The sequence below is a fragment of the Acomys minous genome (genome assembly GCF_964271855.1).
Source record: "Acomys minous genome assembly, chromosome: 5".
Classification (NCBI taxonomy): domain Eukaryota; kingdom Metazoa; phylum Chordata; class Mammalia; order Rodentia; family Muridae; genus Acomys; species Acomys minous.
Genome location: NC_140494.1, coordinates 114259067 through 114280744, shown reverse-complemented (window position 1 = coordinate 114280744; position 21678 = coordinate 114259067). Strand labels below are relative to the sequence as shown.

Genomic DNA, 21678 nt, shown 5'->3' with positions numbered 1-21678 from the left:
GTAAACCCTGAAGGAATATATTTTTAAAGATTTAGTTTTCTTTTATATGTATGATTAGTTGCCTGCATTGTGTCTGTGTACCATATGTGTGTCTGGTACCTGTGCCAGAAGAGGGTGTCAGATCTCCTGGAACTGCAGTTACAGATGGTTAAGAGACACCATACAGGTGCTGGGAACCTAATGGGGTCCTCTGTGAGAACAGCAAATGCTTTTTTACCCATTAAATCATCTCTATGGCCCCAAGAAGTTTCTTTCTTTTTATTTTCTTAAAAATATTTTATTTGTTCTTCTGAAGTTCATACAATGTATCTTGATCATACCTAATCGTTAATTAATTTATTTACTTTACATTACAATCACAGTCCCCTCCCTCCCACTTCCCCCATCCCTAATTAGTTTCTTTTTAAATCAACATCTTGATGTATTTTTAGCTTTATTTCTAACTATTGTCAGAGTTTAAAGTGGAGGAGTTTTTGTTTTAAAACATGGGCACCCTATGTAGCCCAGGTTGATCTTGAACAGTGCAGCCCAAACTGGCTTTGAATTTACAATCCCCCTGCTACAGCTTCCAGAGTCCTGGGATTCCAAGTGTGAGCCTATCCTTGGCACAGCTAGGGTGTTTTGTATTTGTTTAGCGTATGGCTGACCTTGAACTTACTATGTAGAGTTGAAGATGGGCCTCTTTGCAGGTGTGGGTGACCAAGCCTGCAAACTGAACCCAGGGCTTCAGGCACGGTAAGTAAGTACTCTACCAACTGAGCTGCATCCTCAGATACTGGCGAGGGTTTTTTTTTTTAAGTAAGCAATCAATTCATTTTTACTCTACTAGCCATTTTCCCCCAAAACTGTGAACAATGCACTAAATTAAACAGAAATCAAAGGGAAAAGAAGATGGTAAGTTAAAAGATTTTTCCAGATTCTTGCAAAATTGATTTCTTAGTCTTTTATTCTGGCTTTCAAGACTGTTCTTAAAAAACAAACAAACAAACAAACAAACAAACCCAGCTCTGGTGGCTTTTATACCTATAACCCCAGCATTCAAGAGGCTGAGGTAGCAGCACAGCTTCAAATTCGAGATCGTACCACAAATAAACAAACTTTCAAACACACACTCTCAGATTCTGTTTCTTCTCTCTTTCCCACATCTTTCTCTGTCTCAGTTCTACAAACTAGGACATAATATCAAAACAGAGTTCCAGTCTTCAAGGCAATTACTCTGTTCTAGTCAGGGAAAATACAGACATGTAAATATTCAATAGCAGACTATGTGAGATAAGAATATAAGAAAACCAAAGCTGGGTTAAAAAAAAAAAAAAAGAACCCTGGGGTGGGGGGGGGGTGACAAACAGCAAATCAATCCTTGATATATTGCTCTAGAAAATAATTTTATCAAAAGTAACTTTCCTGAATGTGAATTCTATTTATGGCATCAAAAATACCCAATAGATAATCTTTCACATTTAAGACCATGTCACAGTAGAATAGTGCACAACAGTCATAAACTGAATGAAGACATCATAAAAACTGCAATTGTGGAGCTGTAGGAATATTACGATGCTTATCCTGAACCAGGAAGGGAATTTAGAGTCAAAGCTAGACTGGGAGCTGGAGAGAGATGGCTCGGTGGTTAAGGGGATATGCTGCTCTTTTATAGGATCCAAGCTCGGTTGCCAGCACTCGCTCAACTCTAGCTCCAGGGGATCTGGTGTCCTCTTCTGGCCCCTGTGGGCCTCCTTCCATAGTTAAATATAAATCAAAATGGTATATTTCACAAAATGTTGCAACATTTACTACCACCAGAATCTATGTAAATGTTATTATAAAATCAAAATAATGCATCACAAATGGAATTTCTTATTAACAGCTATCACTCATTATGTCACAAATGGCGTTTCTTATTAGCAGTTGCCATTCATTAAGCACTTACTCCATGGCTGGAACGGCTCTATATATTTGCATTTAATGTAAGAACGCTATGGGGTATGCTGCCCAAAATCACCTAGCTAGTAAACACTTAGAACTAGGATTCAAACCTAAGTGGCCAAGCATAAACACTCATCCTTCTGATTACTCCTAGGTGAGTTACTTGCATATACCTGAGAATATTCAGGTTCTGAAGAATTCTCAACACTTCGAAACAATTTCACAGCTTTAAGGTATTTTTCCATTGACTCAAGTTTGGTTTTGTCAAAACCTAAAAAAGAGGAAGAGCAAAAGTGAAATGTACTAAAGACTTGTGAGATCTTAAGAGTATGCACCGCAGTGGTGAGCAAGAGCTAAGCAGCACTCACTCGCATGTTTACTTCGGCTTGTCTTTTGCTCCACTCACCCTTGACAGGCCACCACTTACTGGAGTAAAGACTACACGAGGAAACCACACCGACACAACACACTGGCACGTACGAATGGATGTGCTGCTGACAACCCTCCCTGAACCCACAGCTGACAATCATGTGAAAATGTCTTCATGATTCCAGACACTAGCTTGTGACTTGTGCAGCTGAGGCCCTAGACACAAAGCAGTAACAAGCTCTTCCTGCTGTGCCCTGACTTAAATCATTGACTCACCGAAAGCACAAGGCAATAAAGGATTATTGCTGGGTTTGATTGGCCAGGACCTTGAGGTGTAAGACAAGCGCTCTACCAGAGCTAAAACAGCCCTACCAGTCTTTTGTAAGCCACTAAATTTTAGGCTTGTCTGCTATACAGAAAAAAAACAAGACAAAACAAAACAATAACAACAAAAAACCCCAAACAAACAAAAAACCCCCATTAGTATCTTAAATCAGACGATATGTAACTAATGAGGTGAAACAAAGCTGGAGTTCAATAAAGACAATTTAACACAGACATGGGTTAATAGAGAAGTTCCCATAAGGAAGGACACACCTAAGAACACGGGTGCCAGCTTCTCAAAAAAAGTACTGTTTTGCCTTGAATGACCTACCATCAAATCCAGATGAAAATGTTTTGCTTTTACAGAAAACACATCTTTTTAAGAACATCATATAATCTACTATCTGCAATTTGATTTCTCATTCATAATAATATGCCTGCAAACTAAAGAACATTATATATATCTTTAATTAGATGCATAGCTCAACAATGATTTTTTCATAAGAGAAAAAAGAAGATTTACTAACAGTAGTTTTATGAAATACCAAGAATCATTTTGAAGGCGGCTTCTATAATGATCAGAGTGATAGAAGAGCCTAGCTCACCAAGCTACACAAAGACCTTGACCCTGGAACCCTACACTGCTCCTCATGCAGAAGACTCTTGTCCAGCTGCTCCTCTCCTAAGTCCAGGTGGGAGGGTTCCTCGTTGTGGGATCACAAGAGACTAGGATTTGAGGATTCTTTTAGGGACATCTATTAAGATTAGAGAGTCCCTGTTTCAAAATACGACAGTTTCATAAATATCCAATAGCATATATGAAATAGTAGTTTATTATAAAGTACTATCAAGCAGCTACAATAGAAATACAATCATTTTATATCCTCTTACCTGTATTTTCTAAATGCCGTAGTGTCACATTGTCAACAGGGAAAAAGCTGAGGATAGCACCATATTCTGGACACATGTTTGCTATGGTAGTTCGATCAACAATAGATAATTGTGAAACTCCACTTCCAAAAAACTCAACAAACTTTCCAGCCACTCCTACTTGCCTGAGGTGCTTTTAGGGATATGCAAAATAACACAATGTCAGCAAAAATAAAATTAGAATAAATTCCTATATAAAGTTAAAAATTTAACCAATACTAATGATAAGGTCTTTTATTATATGAAACAAACTCGTTCCAGTTTTACTGGTATTTTAAGAAAAATAGTAATTAGAAGAGTGGTCTGTTGTATGGAGGAGGAGGAAGGGAAAAAAAGAAAAAAAAGAGAGAGAGAGGAGGAGCTGGGCATGGGGCTAACATCTTTGATCCCAAAACTTGGGAGGCAGAGGCAGATGGATCTTTACAGTAGCCAAAGCTAGCTACATGGTGAGACACTATTCCCAAAACAACAAAACAAACTTTTGAATGCTCAGGAAAACATTCTTCACATTAATGTTTCTGAAATCAGAGAATCTTAAGATTCCTCAGAGTGCCCACAAAGCTGGCAGCCCATTTTCTTTTTTTTTTTTTCTTTTTTCCCCCCCATTTTCTTAACAGTCCATAAAATAATGGTGTTGTAACCATTGCTTGCATTCTATAGTTTATGAAATAATAATCTACTCATAAGAGAAACTATATAGGGAACTTAAAAGTATATGCTGCTATACACAATGGCCTTTTAACTCCAACTCCAGAGGACTCAACACCTTTTCCTCACCAGTATGGGCACCATATTCATGAACACAAAAGCACACAAAGATTATATTATTATAAAAAAATAAAATCTTTGAAAAGAAAAATAGATTAGGGCAAGAGCTGCCTTCATCAAATTAATGAAGTGCCACAATATGTCTCTGGGAAAATAACATGGTTAATCCTATAAAGACCATAAAAAGAACAGGACCTCAACAGAGAAATAATATATCCAATAAATACACATAACAGATGAAGATTCTCTCTCAATAAGCTGTCAGCCACACAAGCAATAATACTGTTAAGCAAAAACAGCCAGAAGGATCTGAAAGTAGTGCGTGTAGTTTGTTTGTTTGTTTGTTTAAGATTTATTTATTATGTATACAATGTTGTGCCTGTAGGCCAGAAGAGGGCACCAGATCTAATAGATGGTTATGAACCACCATGTGGCTGCTGGGAATTCAACTCAGGACTTCTGGAGCCCTTGTGTGCTTAGGATGTCTGAAGAACAATTTTTTAAAAAAATCATAGTAGTACACTTCTCTTCCTTTAGGAGTAAATCGTGCATTTTTCAATTTAATTCTGTGATCTTTGCCAGCAAGCACTGAATTAATCATTTTACTAAGATGTCAAGTGTTTTCCAGCTAGGGACAAAGAATCACTACTGTAACTGAGAGGGCGGCACTGTTGTTTGACTGCGTGTAGATGTCGAGTGTTTTCCAGCTAGGGACAAAGAATCACTACTGTAACTGAGAGGGCAGCACTGTTGTTCGACCGCGTGTAGATGTCGAGTGTTTTCCAGCTAGGGACAAAGAATCACTACTGTAACTGAGAGGGCGGCACTGTTGTTCGACCGCGTGTAGATGTCGAGTGTTTTCCAGCTAGGGACAAAGAATCACTACTGTAACTGAGAGGGCGGCACTGTTGTTTGACCGCGTGTAGCATTTCCACAGTTATCGCACCAATAATTTAACCAAAACTGATGAGAAGCTGGAATTATGTGTGAAACGTTTCAAGTGCAAACAATATTTATACAGAACTTAAAGTTAGTGGAAAACAGAAAAATTAAGATTGCAATGTACAACTTATTATTCACTATATAAACATATGCAGCAATTTTTTCCCCACAAGTTCCAAGAAAGCTTCATATGACGTCTAAGTACTGTTAAAGCTGATAGTGGACTAGTCTGACACTCTCACATTTCTACTACGGATAGGTTTTAAAGCATTAGCTAGTTACGGTTTTGAAAGAGGGTTTTTGTTTTTGTTTTACATTTGGGGAGGAGGGTCAGATGGCTCAGGGTGTTAGGGTGCTTGCTATGAAACCTGGTTGAGTTTGGTCCCTGGGACCCACATGGTAGGAGAAAACCAACTTCCAAAAGTTGTCTTCACGGCCTCCACATGCACCCACACATACACAAAGTAAGTAAATATGTAAGTAGGAGTAAATTGTACACTTCTCATTTTAACTTTGTGATCTTTTTAAAATTGAGGATACTAGCCAGGTGTGGTGGCGCACATCTTTAATCCCAGCACTTGGGAGGGAGAGGCAGGCGGATCTCTGTGAGTTCAAGGCCAGCCTGGTCTACAAAGCAAGTTCAAGACAGCCAAGGCCACACAGAGAAACCCTGTCTCAATCAATCCATCAAACAAGAAAATAGGAAGAAAAAACAAAAACCAATACTGAAGGCAGGGACAGGAGAAATAGCACAGTTGGTAAAGTAGTAAAACTGCTTCTAGTGAGCATAAGGGCTTCAGCTTGATACCCAACAGTATGGCAGCGTGTGCTGTGATCCCAGCACTGGGAAACCAGATAGCACAGCCTACTTGGAGAGGTTCAGACCCAGAGACAGGCCAGTGAGAGATTCTGTCTCAAAAGCAGAACAGCTACAGGTACAGCGCGCCCTCCGCCAGCACCTGCACATGCTTGAGCATGGATGTAGAAACACACGTGCACATAAAGCGTTCCTGTTTTTGGAGGCGGGCCTCTATCTCAGGATCCTCCTGTCTCAGCGTCTCCTGAGCGCTGGGATGAAAGCATTTGCACCACACCTGGCTTCTTCACTGAATATGCTAAATATGACATTTTGTTGTTTGTGTTTTATGAGAAAGGGTCTCTCTACATAGTCCTAACTGTTCTGGATTTTGCTATACAGAGCAGACCAGCCTCCAATTCAGAGAGACCGACCTCCTTCCATGTGCTGAGATTAAAAGCATGTGCCATCACCCCTAGCATAAATGTAATATTCTTTTCTTTTGTTTTTTAAGGCACGGTTTCTCTGTGTAGCCCTGGCTGTCCTAGAACTCACTCTATAGACCAGGATGCCCTCAAACTCAGAGATCTGCCTGCCTCTGACTTCTGAGTGCTGGGATTAAAGGCATGCGCCACCCTTTAAAAAAAAAAATCAATGTGACCAACAAATTATTTATTGAGGCAATGATGTATAACTGTTAAAGGCATGGACGCTTGGGTCATCAGAAGCCTTGGTCTACCACTCAGTATTCAGCTCTGTGCTCCTGTGATAAATGATTAGGCTGCATGTAATTTCTTCTCGATTAAAATAATTACAATGGTAACTATCTCATACGCGTGTAATGAGGTTATTTAATTAATGTGTTGACAGGTAACAAGTATACAATGACTTTTTTTGTACTTAAAAGTATATACTATATACTACATTTGTTATAATTACTATGAAACCTTTGTGATATAGCTAAAATGTGAGAAATAAGGATGGAGGCATAAATCCCAAGTTTGAGCTCTTGTGGGGCTGCTCTGCTCCACTTAAATAAAGATGTTCAATAAGGCTGGGCAGTGGTGGTACATGCCTTTAATCCCAGCACTTGGGAGGCAGAAGCAGGCAGATCTTCTTGAGTTCAAGGCTAGCCTGGTTACAAAATGAATCCAGGACAGCCAAGGCTAAACAGAGAAACTCTGCGGGGGTGGGCAGAGGGAAAGAAAATGTTTAATAAGTAAGTCATGGAACAACTATAATTTGAGTTTACCTTTGTAATGCCAAGGACAATATCTATGGATGTAACAAAAGCATTGGATGACCCAGTAAGCTCACATCCAACCACCTCTGGTAAAGTAAGAGTAACTGGCAGGCCAAGCATAACTGCCTCTGTCTCAATGCCTCCAACTCCTGTTGAGAAGGACAAGTGTATCAGCAAGGGACAGTAAACAATTTAAATTAGCCACGTACAGTTTAAAAACCTCCCATGTTTCATGAACCTGACTTACATAGCATCTTACAAGGACCCGAACCTTCTTCAAGGGGATGACTTCACTAACGTAATTGAAAAAACTGGTATTTTTACCTTTATTGTAAGTTTAATCAGCATTTTATGAGTATGTTATGCACTGTTCAGTGAACAACACCTAGATGTGAATACAACCCAGTCTATGTCTATCTTAGTCGAATAAATTGAATCCAAGACAGAAGGAAAAAAAAATCCAATAGTTATAATACTCTAAAAATTGCAAAGTAGGGTACTCTTAAATTGGTAAGAAGACAGCAGGAAATGAGGAAGGATTCTAAGAATGACATGGCAGCCATCATCAACACTGCCATAGACCATACCAATACCCACTGTGGTAACTGCCTGGCAGTGGTGTTGTGAGGGCATTGTACAATTTGTTTTTTCATAAATCACCTTTATTATATAATTCACAAACTCTTAAGTCTGTTCCTTTGTTGCTATGATGAAAAAACAATCGCAAAGAGGCTCTACATCCTCTGATGTTTTGGTATTTCTTCTTAAAAAGAAACCAAATAATCCGAGCATGGTGGCTCATACCTTTAATCCCAGCCCTCGGGGGAGGCAGAGGCAGCCAGATCTCTGTGAGTTCGAGGACAGCCAAGGCTACACAGAGAAAGCCTATCTTGAAAAGCCAAAAACTAAAACCAAACCAAACAAGAAACAAAATATACTTACTTACCCCACCCAAGAATCCCCAATCCATTCACCATAGTTACATGAGAGTCTGTGCCAACTACGCTATCTGGGAAGAGCAGGTCCTTTTCTTCAAAAACTACTCTTGATAAATATTCCAAGTTCACTTGATGGGCCATCCCAGTTCCAGGAGGGATGACTGCCACATTCTTAAAAGCTCCTGAGCTCCACTGTAGTTTGTTTGGATTGAAGAGACATAGTGTTAGTACATTGTGTACCTTTGTATGCATAATCAAGACAGCAAACTCCCCAAGTTTGCAATAAATACTAAAAACCCACAGATATTGACCCTATGCATTCTGAAGATCCTTAAAACCAAATTAAGCTGGGCATAGTAGTGCAGACCTACGATCCCAAAGCTCGGGAAGACGGAGGCCGAGGCATCAGTTCAAGGCCATTCTCAACTACACACCAAGCTCTAGGCCAGGACTATGCTCTAAGAATCAAAGAAAGCCAACGAACACGATTAGCCACAGTTCACTTACAATACAGCTATTGTTTTCATTATTTTTTATTATTGTTGCTTAAATATGCCAAATATGAGAACTTTCAATAATATGGTACAAGAAAGTCCCATGACTTATAAAGCTTTTGTTAATCACAGTGTAAGTATAAAAACTGTACAGTAACAGGCTTTTATAAATGTTAATCAAGAATTCCCCAAATCATTTATACCTTGAAAAATTGAAGCCTCTCTCGATTTCTGCCAAATTCTACTTCTTGATTTTTTAACACTGTCTCAGGTCTAAAAGGATGAAAAGCTGGTATTAAATACACATTATTTTAAAAAAATCACCAAAACAAAAATAGAAACAAAAATTACAACAACAAAAAAAACCAAAAAACCCTCAAAAACAACAAACCCCCCCAACCAAAAAAAAAAAAAAACCAACCACAAAACAAAACAAAAAAACCAATAACACAAAGCTCACAGCTGGGAGTGGTGGTACACACCTTTAATCCCAGCACTCAGGAGGCTGAGGAACGCAGTTCAAGGCCAGCCTGGTCTACAAAGTGAGTCCAGGACAGCCAATGCTATATACAGAGAAACCCTGTCTCAAAAAACCAAAACCAAACAAAAAACAAAACAAAAACCACAAAACCCAACAACAAAAAAAATCATTTGCATTGTGTCTAAGTCTTCATTCTTACACATTTTTTAAAAGTCCTTGTAAAATTTTCTTGGGGCTTTATTTCCCCCCCCCCCCCCCGAATTATTTTCTTTCTCAACAGAACGCTTTCCACCTTACACAGCATGCAAGATAGCTACAAAACTATTATTTTACTGAGTGTAACAAGACAGCATCCACGTCAGTGCTCAAAACTGTGCTCAGGCTGCTGTGGGAGGCCAGTGAGATCACTAAGCTGACTGGGGAAAGTGTGCACATTCTCACCCCTTAGTCCGTAAGCCACTTAAAACAGGCAGATGAAAAGTAACACTACTGACATATGAACATCGTCCTACAGCTTAAAAAGATCTTCTCACAAACGTCTTTTATTCAACCCACCTAGAAGAGAAGCCTGTTTCATATTGAAGTATTTTACTTGGGTTATAAATACAGCTTACATGAATTATTTGAAGTGAAACAACAATCAGTTCTAGGCAGTAAACAACACCACTATTTAGCAGACTAATTCTTAAAACCTAATAGGCATTTTAAAAAAATATTTCAAACTGCTTAGTTTGTTTACTTCAACTAGCAGCTGGTAACTTTTCTAGAGCATCAATAAAAGTTAATTTTTGTATGTCATCTGGGTTCTAAAAATTGTTAACTGTTAACTTTTAAAAAAAAGCTTTTAATAATTAATGGCTAAGCAAATCTGGTAGCCATGGGACATTGTAGAGGTTTTACTCAGTCCTTAAGGAACACTTTCTATAGCTACTCCTATTATTTCACTTTCCATAGCACTTGGTGCTACAAAATATCTTTTGTGTTAGATCAGAACGTGACTTCAGGGCCAAATGTAAACTCTGAACTATCTAACTCCTCCATTTCTTCAAATTTTATAATTAACATCTTGTCAATGTATTTACAAACAGCAAGACTCACTATTTTCACACAAGCAGAAGTTATAAACTAATATTCTGAAATTTAGAATCAAAATAGAGTTTAAGGGCTGGAGAGATGGCCCAGAGGTTAAGCGCACTGACTGCTCTTCCAGAGGTTCTGAGTTCAATTCCCAGCAATCACATGGTGGCTCACTGCCATCTATAATGTGATCTGATGCCCTCTTCTGGCCTGCAGTTATGCACGCAGGCAGAGCACTGTATACATAGTAATAAATAAATAAATCTTTTAAAAATTATCTTTAAAAGTTATATTGTGTTATATCTTTGGAAATAAAAATACCACAGTAAACATTTTATTCTGTAGTTATAAAGATAGTAACTTAAAAATCAGTAATTTGGTCAGGAGGTGCTGATACAAGTCTTTAATTCCAGCACTTGGGAGGCAGAGACAGGCAGTTCTCTGTGAATTCCAGGCTAATCTTCAGAAGAGCTCCAAGACAGCCAAGGCTACTCAGAAAACCCGTTTTGAAGAACAGAACAAAACAAAACAAAAATCAGTACTAAAGACAGCATACTGCCCTTGCAAAGAACCCAGGTTCAGTTCCCAGCACCTACTTGGCATCTTAAAACCATCTGTAACTACAGTTCTAAAAAGTCTTATACCTTCTTCTGGCTTCTGAGGGCTCCTGCATGTACATGGGGCATTTAAACTCATATAGGTAAATAGATATTACATAAGAAATAAAATAAAGATTTTCTTAAATCAGTCATTCTGAAGCAATGCTACTTTATGTATAAAAGGTGTTACTCTCCATCTCTGTGAGTTCAAGGCCAGCAGTCTACAAAGCAACTCCAGGAAAGCCAAGGCTACAGAGAGAAACCTTGTCTTGGAACACGACCCCTGCCCCTTCCCCAAAAGGTGTTACTCTCTCAAGCCAACACACTCTTAACAATCAGGGAAAGTGGTTATTAAAAACAAGGAGTTATTAGAGCCAGAGGTGGTGGCCCATGCCTTTTATCCCAGCACTTGGGAGGCAGAGACAGGAGGATCACTGTGAGTTCGAGGCCAGCCTGGCCTACAAAGCAAGTCCAGGACAGCCAAGGCTACAAAGAGAGACCCTGTCTTGTAAAACCAAAAAATAAAATAAACTAACATAAAAAGTTATTACATAAAATTGGAACTGAGCTGAGCACAGTGGCACATGCCTGTAATCCCAGCCCTTGGGGAAATAGGCGGGTGTCTTGAAAAGCAAAAACCAAAACAAACAAATTGTTGGAACTGTAAAGCAAAGGAGTCAGAGCATAACTAATCCTTATGAAGGGTATTGGTTATCCCTATAACCTAAAGCTTTATAGAAACACTAAGTGAAGATTTTAGAAATACAGGGAACTTGAAAGATCCAATTCAAAGACAGACAAAATTATTATATCATTTGGCATTCATCACGCATGTGTGAATATTTTTCTTAGCTACTTAAACCTGAAATGGTTTAATACTTCTTAAACAAAAAATGCATTTATTTATTCTATGTTTTGTATTTGTCATTATTTGTATACATGAGTGTGTGTGTGTATATGTGTGTGTGTGTGTGTGTGTGTGTCTACCACCCGTATGCAGGAGCCTGCAGAAGTCAGAAGAGGTATCTGATTCCCTGGAACTGGAAGTTACAGATGGCTGTGAGCGGTTGTGGGTTCTGGGAATTAGATCCCCGTGCTCTGCAAGAGCAACGAGTGCTCCGACCTTTAAACCATCCCTACAGCTTGCTAATTTTTAAAAAGTTGATAACTGACTAACAAAGAGCAAACCTGTGCAACTTTTCAGCAGCTGAGAATGGTGGTGCCCGTTTGTAATGCCAACACCTGGAAGGCTGAGGCGGGAAGACTATCTAGCACTCCAAGACAGCCTGGCTACAGAAAGCAAGTTAGAACCGAAGCTGCAAAGGTAATGCAATAGTAATCAGGCGGAGAAACATGACTTTCTTAACTGACAAATAACCTGGCACTAAAGATATCGACAGAAACATTGTCATACTCAGGCACTGGTTGCAAATGAAAAGGACACAGGATGGGCGTATTCTCAATCTGTGAAGAAAATGTTCCTGAGTTTCGGCTTAGTTCTCCAGAATCACACGATCCCCGGCAGGTAGTCTGGCCTCGGCACGGAAGCTTCTTAGGTTGCGCTCTAAGTGGGGAGAGCTTTCCTGCTTTCTGTAGGTCACCACCACCAGGATTTGGTGCATTCTGTATTGCACTATTATTCCAAAAAGGAAACAGAATAATAATTTACAAGTGACAGAAACTTTAGCTTTAAAAAATTCATATCAACACTATCTGAAAGTGAAGTCCAGAGAATATATACATTTAACCTGATGTTAGGTGTATTTTCTATTACAAAAGAGAACAAAAATAAGGTAGGATAGTGGCACACACCTGTGATCCGAGTGCTTAGAAGGCAAGAGGGCTGACAGGAATTCAAGGCTAACCTTGGCCACACAGTAAGATACTGTCTCAACTCTCTCAACTACCCGATACTGAAGTAGTTTACCTTTGGAAAAAGCATAATCCTAAATACCTTACATAATCACACACCTCTCTCCCTATGCAGATCAGAGATCCACCCTGCCTCTGCCTCCTGAGTACTGGGATTAAAGGCACACCTAGCATAATCTTTTTTTCCCCCTTTGGTTTTTTTGAGACAAGGTTTCTCTTGTATTTCTGGCTGCTCTGGACTCACTTTGTAGTATAGGCTGGCCTTGAACTCACAGCCATCGCCTGTCTCTGCCTCCCCAATGCTGGGATTAAAGGTTAAGTACCACCATGCCCGGTGCATAATCATTTTTTACGTGTTCTATGCCAATGTGAAAAACTTTGAGCAAGTACAATATATATTTTTCACATAAGAACATACAGTTTTAATACACGGTACTGAATCTCTCATGAGCTAGGATAAATTTCAGTATTATTCCACTACTCTAAGGAATGTAAGAAGAAGACTGATGGCAGAGACAGACAGCTTCTCTAGTCTGCCTTTTCAGTGGAAGGAAAACAGAGCTTTAGTAAACTCAGCATTTTCAATCACTAGTTAAATATAAATCTTTAGATCTGCTCTAAAAGGCAAGTAAACTAAAAATCAGAAAGAAACTGCAGCTGCCTGTGATGGTGCACGCCTATAATCCCATCACCTGGGAGGAAGAGGCAGGAGTTTGACACCAGCCTGGGAGGGGGTGGCAAGAGGAAGAGAGAGTGTGCATGCGCTCAAGGGCAGGGGGTGGGGTGGGGGGGGGGGAAGAGAAGGAAGAAGAGGAGGAGGAGGAGGAGGAAGAGGAGAGATCGAATGTAGTTGAGATATTCATTCCGAAAAGCAAATTATAAGTTACTTTTGTCAAACATTGTAAAAGAAATATATAAATATGAAAATAGCTTTAGACTCAGAATAAGTACAGAAAATTACACTAATCCATGAATCCCTCTGGTTTTTCTTAATGTACTAGTCAGTTCTGAGCACAAGAGGCTTTACTCTGGGCCACCTCCACACTACCCACTTCACATGTCTGTATTACAATACCATTTACTGAAGTCAATCTGTAAAGAATGGTCAACTGTGAGATCTGTCGGACAGGCAGGGTGGACTTTCTTAGGATCACCTCCAAGAGTTTTCACTGCTTCTCTCATAGCAGCAAAATCCACCATTGCTGGTATTCCACTAAAAAATAAAGAACAGTCAAATTACAGGTCTAACTGCTTAATACTCACTTGTCTACATTTTAAAAAAACTAGTCTATATTTATTTCTGACAATGTACTTATGATATGAAGTTATACATATTGCTTGGTTTAATGAGAATTAAAACTGAATAATATCTGAGACCTTCAGTGGTCAGGAGGAGAACTGCCCAAAACAAAAACAACCGAAGAGAAGACTTTGGAGGTATAAGAGAACACCAGAGAACACGCAATTCTCTCCTCTAGGCTCATCCCCCGCTCTTGCATATCGCAAAGCTATTCATAATAGCCTTTTACCATTTTGCATGTATCCACCTGAATATGTGTATATGAAACAAACATGTACCAAATGTCAGTATTCTTCATATCAAGGACAAGGCAAATAGGACACATTAACGATTACAGAACAGAAACATATACATTAAGCAGCAACGTGTTGGAGATACCACACATCAGCGGCACATAAAGTAGGCTTGTATGAGTGGGTCAGGGGGACGTTCCCCAACATTTAGTTAAAGATCCACACTTCCATAAATAACCCATAAGCAGCCAGAACAGAAAGGGTCAGTCTTTCAGGGTACTGTAAAGAATCTGCATTTTATTTGGTGATGGAAGGAATGAATGATAGGGCTTAAGAGTTTTAACCAAGTCATCTCATACGTGGGACTCCACACGTGGGAGCGAGGCCATCGAGTTAGAGACTGCTGCACTTGCAATACAAGTAATGTAAAATGATGCTGTTACTCACGTAAAATCTTGAAGAACAACACGAGCAGGGAAAAAGGGCACTTCAACATTGTTTTGTTTGGTTTTCCAATCCAAAATGTTCATAACATCTTCCCTTTTCATTAAAAATCCATCACAGTTTCGTACAGCAGCTTCCAATAGGACCCGTATTGAATAAGGCAGAATATCTGATTCAAGATAAAATATTACTATAAACAAGAGAACAGTCATAGCTACACACTGCAAAAATTACAATAGCAAGATCCCCAATATAAAAATATATGGAAAAACACGGAGTATCAACTAAATACAATAATGAAGACAGCCCTACTGTCCCAGTTAGTGTTTTTATTTTTTTAAAGGAACAATCAGCAGAGGGAGAGGTGATCTATAAAGTGAAAGTATTTCTTTTTTAAAGATTTATTTATTTATTATTATGTATACAGTGTTCTGCCTGCATGTAACACCGGCATGCCAGAAGGGGGCATCAGACTACATTACAGATGGTTGTGAGCCACCATGTGGTTGCTGGGGATTGAACTCAGAACCTCTGGAAGAGCAGTCAGTGCTCTTAACCTCTAAGCCATCTCTCAAGCTCCCTCATCCCATGAACTTGGCACAGCCTGGAGTAATCAACTGAGGAACTGCCTACAGCAGATTAGCCTGTAGGTATAAATGTTGGGGACCGTCTAGATTGTCAATTGCCCAGCCCACTGTGGGCAGTGCCATCACCAGGCAGGAGAAGAAAGTGAGCCAGAGTACATGCAAGAAAGAAAGCGTCTCCCTCAACAGCTTCTGCTTCAAGCTGCTGCTTAAGTTCCGGCCCTCAAATATAGGCTGTGACCTAGAAACGTAATATGAACTAAACCCTTTCCTCTTGTAAGTTACTTTGGGGCATGGCATTTGTCACAGCAACAGAATAAAATTAGAACACCTATTACACATTCAAATGCAGGCAGCAAGCAGTGACCGGGATAGAGGGTGAGGCTACACAATCTCAAAGCCTGACTCCAGTGACACACTTCCACCAGCAATGCTGCGCCACCTCCCTGAAATGTGGTACAACTGAGAACCAAGTATTCAAATAACCTGAGCCTATGGGAGACACTTCTCACTCAAACCACCACCACACACATGTAATAATACATAGATAGAGCCAACAGGAAGGAGCCAAATCAACATAATTTTGAACAGTGTGAAACGATACACATGTCTGCTCATGGACTAAGCAAACCAAGTACCAGAAACACATTAGCAATCAGGACCACCTGAGCTTTCTGTGTGGGCACAGTAGAGCTGGACAATGATGTAGCAATGCTTCAAAATTCCAAGTCAAAATTATTTTCAATCCTGAAATTTATACAGAGGCAAACAATCAACTACATCCATTTTATTCCCCAAGTATCACGCTCTCTTAAGCAGCTCAATGGAAGATGTGTTCTATAAAACAAGTATAAACAAAAATTAGAAAACCATGAAATCTACGAAGCAGTCTCCAACACAGGTGGAAGGGTTAAGAGATTCAGGACAGTGGCTGACAGAGACAGTGAAACCAGGGTCACTCAGTGGAGCAGAAGATGAAGGCATCCATACTGCTAAGAAAAGGAGTGTGGGGGAAATGACAGATTACTTGATTATCCCATCAGGAGTATAGACTTTCTGGAGACCAGGCATACTAATTATGGATAAGGACAGAAAACTTAGGAAGCTGAAAAGGGCAAGCATTAACTCCAGAGAGAAACCCTCCCTGACCCCTCTTCTATCATCCCATCTAAAACTCCAATCCTGGCGTTCTATTATCTCCAGGCTGAAACACTGCCTCCTCGAAGGAAAATGGAGCTGAAAGGAACTGCCTTGAATTAAGACGTTTTAGGAGCTGGAGAGATGGTTCAGTGGTTAAGACACAAATGAAAAATATATTCACAGCCTGGCTTGTGATGCCGTGGGACATAGACGTGGATGGCAATGTGAGTACAACAGAAGCAAAGAAGCTGAGTAATAAAGCTACTTATCCCTTCTTGAAACCAAAGCTGCATAAGCTGGTTTGAATAGGTGTGGCCCACATAGACCCATGTGTTTGAATGCTTAGTCTATAGGGAGTGGCACCACCAGGAGGTGTGGCCTTGTTGGAGGCAGTGTCACTGTAGGGGTGGGCTCTGAAGTCATAGATGCCCAGTGTAGCACACAGCCTCCTCCTGCTGCTTGCAGAGCAAGATGTAGACCTCGCAGCTCCTTCTCCAGCACCATGTTTGCCTGGACACTGCCGTGCTTCCCACTATGATGATAATGGACTAAACCTCTGAAACTATAAGCCAGCCCCAATTAAATATTTTCCATTGTAAGAGTTGCCTTGGAGCCAGGCGTGGTGGGGCACGTCTTTAATCCCAGCACTCGGGAGGCAGAAGCAGGTGGATCTCTGTGAGTTCAAGGGCAGCCTGGTCTACAAAAAGAGTCCAGGACAGCCAAGGCTACACAGAGAAACCCTGCCTCGAAAAAACAAACAAACAACAAAGAAAGAAAGAAGGAAGAGTTGCCTTGGTCATGGTGTCTCTCCACATCAATAAAACCCAAACTAAGACAATAAAGAAAATCAGAGCCCCATAGATATACTAACATAAACCATGACGCACACTAGCACACTGTTATAGCTCAGTCCCATGCACAATAGTCCCTGAACGCAATCAAGAAAGGACAGCCATTACTGAAGGAACTGGACTAGTGAGTGGCAGTGTTGATGCTCAGCTCACTGGGCCTGATAAAATTGTGTACACAGATAGTTAAGGAATGGAGTTTTAGTGGCTTTGCTGAGCCCTATAGTAAGATGTTGTCTTAAGGAAACAGAAGAGGCTCTAGGGGATCTGAATGACTTAGAACATGCAAATCAGGTTTTTAAAGTGCTACAGCAATCAAAAGAGGATGAAAGAAGGATAAAGTAGATAAAGGGGCCTCTCTAGGTATCTTGAAAGCAAATGTGCCCTGCTTTGTACAGAGCTGATATTCCTTGGGGGTGAGGGAGGGGAGACTAACAAGAAGCCAAGCAGTGCTTATGAGCCTCTGGAAGACTTGAGAAGAAAAGCAACAATTCATCAAGAAGTCAGGGCACACTTGGAAAGACTAAGTTTGTCTTGGGAGTGGGCAGTTATTCTTTCCTACTTAAATTGTATGTCAGTTGTACAGTATATTGGGGAGTAGAGATTGCTTGAGGGTTCAACTAGCAAAAAGTTCAGCAGACAAGACAAAGCACCACTCTCCCTTTCTCTGGGCAGGATGAATAGAAAAAGCCAACATCATTTAGTTCATGAGGTATGGAGAGATACCGTAGCCCAATGGCAACATCCCACGGTGAGAAAGCAGAATGGCTCATAACTACATTACAGAAAGTCAACCAAGGTAGTTCTCATCCATGATGCTGTACCCAAGATGGCTGTTTTGGGGGAAACAATGGATAGAAATATGTTAAGTAAAATCATATATACATATGTATGTATATAACTAACATACACACTCCATTACATGACATTAAGAGTCTTAGTTTTGAAAAAAGAACATCACAAAGAACAGTAAAATCAGCAGTTACAGAGTTTTAAAAAACTCTACATGGATGGAAAAGTGAATGTCCAGAAGCCATTATTATTTAAAAATATGCCAAGAGCAGGTTATCTCCTTATAAGCTGCTGGTCAGACAGGCCCAAGCCATAAAAGCTATCACCACTCCTGTTGGTTACAGCCAGTAGATAAGTCCTTGGGGCTGCCTTAGCTGCAGCATATGAAGAAACGAAACTGGAACTGAAACAAATGCTCCTTCTCCGTATCTGGCGCTACGTAGGCTACTGTGGAAACTGTCACTGATATACCTGCTGGGGTGTGTACCCTGAGCACTGTACATGCAATATGCCTCTAGTAAATAGTGGCGCTGGCTGCCACTGATTTCTGATTTGATTTAAAGCCTACTCTATAAGAAAGAGCCCATGTTAGGTCTGTAGGCCAGGACAAAGACCTGTGGCTGCGGAGGCTATATGCCCTGGTGGGGAGGCTGCTGCTATTGCTTTTTTAAACAGATGTTATATGCCTGTCAGACTGCCTTTTCTGTCCTTTTCAACTTTTTGCAGTGGGTGGTGGTTACTGTAGAGACTCAACCAGTCAAACTGCAGGGTGACTATTGCAACAGCATAGTGGCCCCAATGCTAAGCTAGAAAAAGGAGAAAAAGGGTCCATCTCCACCCAAGACCCAGGAAATATTGCTACAGGGGCTGCTCACACCTTCTAGGATTCTCTACCAGGAAATCTATTTGCATCTTTTCTTGACAAATGGGACAATGCAAAAACATCTTTTGTGTCTGGCTTTTTCTTTGCCACCTAATATGTTTTTAAGGTTTATCCCTTCTATATTATGGTGGCCCTCCCCCACCCCACCCCACCCCAGACAAGGTTTCTCTGTGTGTTCCTGGCTGTCCTCGAACTCAGAGACCCACCTGCCTCTCTGCCTCCTGAATGCTGGGATCAAAGGCATATGCCATGACCACCTAACTTAGGTATCTTTAATAGTTAACTTTCTTTTACTAAGTGGTGCTCCATTACACACCAAAATGTGCTTCAGTTTACCAACTGGAGGACATTTAGGTTGTACAATCTTTAGGTCTTTGAACAATACTTCCTAAGATCACACACTTTAATTTTTCTTGGGTAGATAGATAAGCATACTATGTACAGGGCTTGGCAGTTAAGAGTACTGAGTTGCAGAGGAACTCAGTTCAATTCCTAGCACTCACAGACTGCTGCTCACAATCATCTGTGACTCCAACTCCAAGGGATCCAACACTTTCCTCTGGCCTTGACAGGCAACAGGCACACATGGTGCACAGACATAAATGTAGGCAAAATATCCTTTTTTTTTTTTTTTTTTTTTGGCTTTTCGGGACATGGTTTCTCTGTGTAGCCTCGGCTGTCCTGGACTTGCTTTGTAGTCCAGGCTGGCCTTGAACTCACAGCGATCTGCCTGCCTCTGTGACCCGAGTGCTGAGATTAAAGGCGTACGCCATCATGCTCCGGGCTCACAAACTTTTTTTTAAAAAAAGAACACTACACAAATACAATAGCTAGGTCATATGATGAATTTATGCTTAACCACTTGTTCACTGGTGCTGAGGGTTGAAACCTGGGACTTGTATGTGCTGAGCAAACACATTACCACTGAGCCACATTCCCAAACCCCTAACTTTTAAAGAAACAGTCCAACTCTCTTCCAAAGTGGTGGTATCCTTTTATATTCCCACCAGCAGTGAATGAGGTTTCTGTTTCTCCCTATCCTCCCTAATACTCATTTTTGACTTTGATATCACACCTACCATACCTAGTTAAGAGGGTTTTGTTGTTATTTTGTTTTGTTCAAGACAGGGTTGACAAGCCTGTGTAACAAGCCCTTGCTGTCTTGAACTCACTTTGTAGACCAAGCTGGCCTCAAACTCACAGAGATCCATCTGCCTCTGCCTCCAGAGTGCTGGGATTATAGGGATGTACCACAGCACCTGGCTTTTAATTCTAATAGCCTCTCAGCAAAGTTAAGAAATTCCTCTTGAAACAACTTTTCCTACAGACTCACACAACAGTTCTCTGTAATTTTCTCCTCAGCACGTTGTTTAAAAAGAATTTTCTATGCCTTCTAACTGACTTGCCAAGAGGCACCAATTTCCTTTGTTTCAAGCTATGCTCATGGAGATGTCTATACAGTGACTGGCCTTAAAAGCACGTCTCAATCTGTCGGTTGTGACCCCTTTTACAAACCTCTATTTCCAAAAATATTTATAATTCATGAAAGTAGCCTGACTTTATAGGGTCTGAAGAGACGGCTCAGTGACTGAGAGCATTTACTGGCTGCTCTTCCAGAGGCCCTGGGTTCAATTCCCAGCACCCACACGGCAGCTCACAACTGTCTGTAACTCTAGCTCCAGCAGACCCAACTCGCTCAACAGACATACATGTAGGCAACACACCAATGCACGTAAAATAAAAAACAGCTAGGCGGGGTGGCACACACCTTTAATCTCAGCACTCAGGAGGCAGAGGCAGGCAGATCTCTGTGAATTCGAGGCCAGCCTGGTCTACAAAGCGAGCCAGGACAGCCAGAACTACACGAGAAATCCTGTGTCAAAAAACAAACAAAGAAACAATTTTAACTACAGTTATGAAGTAGCAACGAAAAGTCTTATGGCTGGAGGTCACCACAACATGAGAAGCTTTATTAAAGGGCTACAACACCAGGAAGGTTGAGAACTACTGCTTTAGAGCAAATAGATATGCTTCAAGATTCAAGTTCCACTCAATCTTAGCTTCATATACTAACCACGGTCAACGTCGACCTGTTAGGAGATCAACATAGATGTCGTCAACTTCCTAGCCAGTCTTTACTGGAGCTCTTACCCAGGCTTATTCTCACACATCAGGGCTGGTTCTAGAGGGTCCTAGCTGTCCCCGTGGCTCTGAGCATGCCTCTCTATCCACCTTACAGCACTCTCTCCTGCGTGGGAATCTAACCCACTCCACTGCACCAATAACCCAAAAATATTTTCTGCAGACCAGATTGGTCTTCTAAGCGTCAAAACATGCCTGCTAACACCTACTCGTAAGGTTCCACTCAAGTGATTTCCACTTTGCTTTTACTTCCTATCACTACCATTCATTCAGACATCTATGTCAACAAAAGCATCACATCTGGAACTGTGCACAAGTCTGTAAACCCAGCTGCTCAGGAGGCTGAGGCAAGATCACGAGTTCAAGGCCAGTGTGGTCAACTTATTGAGATCTTAACTCAAAATAAAAAATGAAGGAAGGGTTGAAGAGTTTAGTGAGTGCTTACCTAGCACACTCCAAGTCTTAGGTTCAATCCCAGTAAAAGGAGTTTGAAAAAGAAGCATTGTCCTTTTTGTTTTTTTCAAGGCAGGGTTTCTCTGTGTAGCCCTGGCTGTCC

At 40.7% G+C, this 21678-nt stretch overlaps 1 protein-coding gene across 2 annotated transcripts in view; it reads right to left on the bottom strand.

Annotated features, from left to right (window-relative positions):
* The window catches only part of IREB2 (iron responsive element binding protein 2), a 51026-nt gene that overhangs the window by 19618 nt on the left and 9730 nt on the right, over positions 1–21678 (bottom strand). For both annotated transcript variants that reach the window (XR_014779477.1, XM_084782953.1), the window contains exons 3-10: positions 14737–14902; positions 13832–13969; positions 12299–12517; positions 8931–9000; positions 8242–8425; positions 7305–7444; positions 3508–3679; positions 2097–2194 (exon numbers count right to left, since the gene is read on the bottom strand). Coding sequence is in view for 1 of the 2 variants with exons in the window: in XM_084782953.1 (XP_084639079.1) it covers positions 2097–2194; positions 3508–3679; positions 7305–7444; positions 8242–8425; positions 8931–9000; positions 12299–12517; positions 13832–13969; positions 14737–14902 (1187 nt within the window). In the remaining variant the exon portion in view is untranslated. The remainder of the gene's footprint in view (positions 1–2096; positions 2195–3507; positions 3680–7304; positions 7445–8241; positions 8426–8930; positions 9001–12298; positions 12518–13831; positions 13970–14736; positions 14903–21678) is intronic.